Source organism: Triticum dicoccoides, chromosome 1B (genome assembly GCF_002162155.2).
Source record: "Triticum dicoccoides isolate Atlit2015 ecotype Zavitan chromosome 1B, WEW_v2.0, whole genome shotgun sequence".
Taxonomy (NCBI): Eukaryota; Viridiplantae; Streptophyta; class Magnoliopsida; order Poales; family Poaceae; genus Triticum; species Triticum dicoccoides.
Genome location: NC_041381.1, coordinates 91,172,545 through 91,177,719, shown reverse-complemented (window position 1 = coordinate 91,177,719; position 5,175 = coordinate 91,172,545). Strand labels below are relative to the sequence as shown.

At 47.7% G+C, this 5,175-nt stretch overlaps 1 protein-coding gene across 1 annotated transcript in view; it reads left to right on the top strand.

The window, feature by feature from the left end:
• The first annotated feature begins 2,419 nt into the window (after positions 1 to 2,419).
• LOC119321220 (long-chain-alcohol oxidase FAO1-like) overlaps positions 2,420 to 5,175 on the top strand; it is a 9,200-nt gene continuing 6,444 nt past the window's right edge. The window contains exons 1-2 of the mRNA XM_037595004.1: positions 2,420 to 2,856; positions 3,500 to 3,772. Coding sequence (XP_037450901.1) covers positions 2,611 to 2,856; positions 3,500 to 3,772 — 519 coding nt within the window. The 5' untranslated portion in view covers positions 2,420 to 2,610. The remainder of the gene's footprint in view (positions 2,857 to 3,499; positions 3,773 to 5,175) is intronic.

The following is a 5,175-nucleotide window of genomic DNA, read 5'->3' as shown; positions in this document are numbered from 1 at the left end:
TGGTATTGCTCAATGTATGCACCAGTGGTAGAATTAATCCCATCCCAAATCTAGCATTTATACGCTATGCTATGTCTGTTAGATTATCAACAAATTTTATGACATGCTCCAAATCTTTTCAGTGAAATCTGGTACGCAGAGTAACATACAAATCGTTAACTATGCATCCAACATATTCTGCTTAAAAGGTGGAAAAGGATTGTTTAGTCAGAACATGACAAAAGAATAGTGGGCATAAATTGGTAATTAGAATTTGTCAGTGGCTAGAAACAGAGTCAAAAAATAAAATCCCAGTTGGTTGCTTAAATAGTGCTCAGTTAGTCAGAACTAATACCCTGATTTTACTAAGTAATATGCCAACATGGAGAAAGTTGAAAGAATACTAATCTCGATTAGACTGTGATCGACTGATGACATTGGGGAAGTAAATATCCATGTTAATTAGACCAGGTTGTCATGCCTTGTCGACGTCGCGGCCGTATATAGATGAAATTTGCACTCGCAAGCCAAGTTGGTATACCGGTTCAACGTATGCCACAAGTTGTAACACTAAATTGATTGTTTGTGTTAAATTCAAGCATCACCGGTGTAATTGAATAAAAAAGAATATAGTATACTATAGTCAATGGATAGGTTTCTCTTTTTTTCTATTTCTTTTTTTTGCGGGTCTCTCTTTTGGTGGTTAGCCTTGAAATACTTTTAGGAAAACGGCTGTGTGCGGCGCGCCGGCCGAACTTTCGGCCAGGCACGCCGTTGTACTCGCGCACATACATAACATGCAGAGGCCCACCGAGTGCGTCACGGACATCACGTTGTCCTTACAGTCACTCCAGCAGACCACCACCGCTTTCTCTCATCCACACAAGTCCTCCAGCTTGTCTTCTCCGCTCGCGCATCGCCAGTCTCTCTCACCTCTTGTTCGCCGCTCGCACATCGCCTGCCTCACCTCTCGCTCGCGTCATCGGGTCCTAGCTCCGGCGAACTCCACCACCACCAGAGGAGTTCCCTCTACTGCTATTTCTCCCTCTCCGGTAAGCTTTTCCCCTCTTTTCCCCATAGCTGCGTCGGCGTCCTTCCAGCTCCCCGACGCCCCTCTCGTCCCAGGGATGGACCACGGATGGCGGACGGTGGAGCTGCAACCGGCCACGCCGGAAGCTGCAACCGGTGGACAGAGGAGCTACAACCGACGATGGGTTGAGCTGCATCTGACGGCGCCGCGCCGACGGGCGAGCTACAACCGGCTGCTAGCGGAGCTTCAACCGTTCGTGGCGGAGCTGCAGTCAACGTTTGTGCAAGCTGCATCGAGCAGGAGGAGATGCAACCCGCGGGGGCCGCCGGTGCTGGAACAGTATGGTGGCGAGCTGTAACGGGTGCTCTGTTTTGCTGCAACCGGGCATCCCAAAGCTGGAACCCATGCCCCCCGCTGCTTCAACCGGCGAAAGTCTTCGTGCCGTGGAGACGGACGGCGGGGGCTCGGGCGGCCTTTTTGCTGCAACCGGCCATCCTTTTGCTGGAACCGGCACCAGTTTTTTCTACCATGGGCCACGCGATTTGCTGGAACCGGAAGCGCCCTCGCCGCCACCGACGGAGTTTTTGCTGGAACCAGTGTATGTTTTTTGCTAGAACTAGCTTTTCTTTTTGCTACAATCATTCTTTTGTTTGCTACAATCGAACAAATAGGAGTCTTCTTTCTAAGTTGTTTTGCTGGAAACTGTGTTTATTTTTGCTGGAACTAGCAATTTTGTTTGTTACAATGAACAACTGAAGTTCTCCATGTTGAGGCTGATTTTGCTGGAACCGATGTCTTGTTTTGCTCGAACATGTATAATGATTTTGCTTCAACCGATGACTACTGAGAATTTGTTGCCTTTTTTAGATCTCTTTTTGCTGGACACGACGGTGCAAACCGAAGACTGTGGCGAGCCGAAGGCGGGGGTTACACAAGGATGTTGCAATCATGGCACATGCGCAGTGGATCTGATTGTTTTAGAGTTGCATCCATGGTGAATCGGGTTGGAATCAATGGCAGCCGTGATGCAATCCGGCGGCCACGGAGGTGAGGCCTTGAGGTGTGCCCGTAGGGAGCGTGTGGATCCTTTTTGTTTTTTCTCGCGAGATAGAAGACGACAAAGTGTGTTGCTACAGAACTTTCTACGATTGATTGTATGAATTTTTCGAGTTAAATAATACAGTATTTATTCGCAAAAAAAAGAGAAGACGACACACAAGGGGCCAAATCCAATGGCTAAGCATGAATAGATCGGGTGGCTGCGGGGCGACCGGGCCAAGCTTTGGGCCGGCGCCGGCGCCTAGTACTAGCCATACCTTTATCCGATGATAGCAAGGTTTTGCCTTATTTTTGGGAAAACTCGTTGATTAGCTAGATGGATAACAGACCGGAAGTTGCCCTGCTGCGTCCCTAGTTAGTTGGTGACCTGTGTGTCGAGATTAAATAACGAGATTGACACCTATCAACTCGTTATTAAATAACGAGATTGACACCTATCAACTCTCGATCGATCTATCTATCTATATACAGACGATTGCGCGCGCAAAGCCACACGGAAGTCTAGTCGGGCGCTAACTGCTCTGCTCTCGCGGGGGTATCTAATGGCGGCGCCGGAGGGGGAGGAGAAGGCGGCGACGGGACACCCTCTGCTGCGGGTGCTGAGGCGAGACAAATACACGCACGGGCTCTACACGGCGCAGATGGAGGCACTCCGGGCCATGTGCGGCGCGCTCATCCCGTCGCTGCCGCCGGAGGAGGCCCTCGACGGGCGGAGGGACACGCCACGCGACAAGGACCTCGAGCGCTTCTACCTCGCATCCGGCGCCGACTCCACCATTCCCGACGAGGTGATCCATCGAGCTCATCCATATACAACTGTGTTCGTACCTTACGTACGCGGTTACTGCCTCGTTCATCCATAGTAGTGTTTGATTTGATACTCCGTCCGCCAAAACTTACCGATATGACGGGTCGTCAGCAGAATAATCTAGATTACCATTATCGGCTACGCGACTCTCATCTAACCGGACCCCGCCCGTCTCCTATGCGCGGAGATTAATTAGGCGTACTTGATGCTGCCCTATCCCACGCTGACGCTGGTACATGCTACATTTCAGTTCGTACGCGTGCACAGTACGTAGTTTGGTAGGAGTAAATATTTCATAGACAAATGGGACTGTTCACCGATAATGCTCCATCTACGAACATCCTACATAAAGTAACGTAATCTTCCTGACTATAATTCTCTCCCCCCTGATTTTAAGTGGGATGGGCCCCAGCCACTAATCTTCATCCAATTAACTACCTTTATGTAAAAAACTCACGTAAGTTTATGTGGGTCTAGCATCGCCGGACTGTTCACTCAGGTACGTATACAGTATAGCGTTTTGTTTACCCGCAAAAAAATTATAGTGTTTTGTTGCCTTGAATTCATCCGGGCATCATTTACATAATAATGCTCACAAATTGGGCGATTGGTTTCCGTGCCAGGTTGCGGAGCTGGCCTTCACCCGGTGCGTGTGGGAGGCGGGGGTGCTGCTGCACGTCACGCTCTGGCTCCTGTGCACGCAGCTGGGCACGCTGGCGCTGTGCGGCCGGCTGTGCGTCTCCGGCGAGTTCCCGTACGTGCGCCACTTCGCCGACATGCCGGTGGGGCGGCGGGAGGAGGCGCTGAGGCGCTGGACCAGGGCGCGGTGGCTCATCCCCGTCAAGATCGCCTTCGCCATTGTCAAGAGCCTCTGCTTCAACGTCTTCTACACCAAGGTTCTTGCTTAATCATGTATGCCTGGGTGATTGATGGGTGGGTGGTTCTACCTTGTCCACGGATCAACTGGGTTGGATCGTACACGTGCTTAGACTACAGTACGAGCTAGAGCGACGTTTGCATGACTGGTCCTGTCACTTTTCTGCACGGTTAGCAAATTGCATGCCCGTCCACTGTCCTGGTAGTTACAGCAGTGATGGCACTGCTTGGCGCCGCAGGACAAGACACAATTACAATACTTATTGCTTTGCTGCGCCAGCGTAATTCCATGATTGGACCATCAAGGTCACTGTCGAGCCACGTGCCAAAAGACTGACAGAATGCTTTGGACTCGAGGCTTCTTCAGGCTTCTATGTTGCTTTTCGTATTACTAGCCCTGATCTTGGTGAATAATTAATAAAATAAATGTATGCATCGGTCTGATACAAAGGCTAGGAGTCATTCTCAAAAAACGTATTTTTTTTTTGCATAGCTCAAAAAACGTATTGCTACCTCCTTGTTTACTTGCCCCGTCGTATTCTAGGTCATATTTTAATTACTACTTTAATTATAATGATAAAATATAAGTTATATATAGTAATAATAATATCATTGAAAACGACATTCAAGTACTAATCCAATAAAAAAATTATGATATGCATTACCATTTTGCTAGCCAACATGTAATCATATTCTGACTCAAAATACGACGAGGACTAATAAATCCAGATGTGAGTAGTATATGTTAGTATTAGATGAGCACTAGTAGCTATGTGGTCACTGCTTTGATCACTTCATGGATCTCCTTTGCTCGGTAGCGGGTCCAGTGTAGTGAAAAATTACACTTGAGAGGGCCACACACTTCTAGAATCGGCCGGCTCCTGGCATTAGAATTTTAGGTTCTGTGATGTGCGTAATTAGGCCCATTTTAATGCATGGGTGCTTAGATGGAGTGATAATAAGTACATGAAAAACTTTAGCAACTAAAGTCATCAAATGCATAGGTTGCTTAGCTTGTTGTAGTTAAGTCTTCTTCATTTAATTATTTACCAACTAGGCTTTTTTTCATAGGCAAGGCCTCTTTTGGTTCATAGGATAGAAATATTATAGGAATAGAAAACTTGTAGTAATGAGATGTCATGTATCTCAAATTTTATTACTAGAAATAGGAAAAGAAATGGCCTTGTTAGAGATAGGACACGCAATCGAACACGATGGGGAACGAAAACAAGGGACACGAGATTTCAATGTGGAAAAACCCTCCAACACGAAGGGAAAAAAACCACGGACGCTAGCCAGCCAAACTCCACTATATCATGGGAGGTTACAAAACGCGGGGGATTTACAACTGATCAACTCTCTCGTGCGGCAGCTTATAAGAGGTATATATAACATAGGTGACCTACGTCAATATTGATCCATA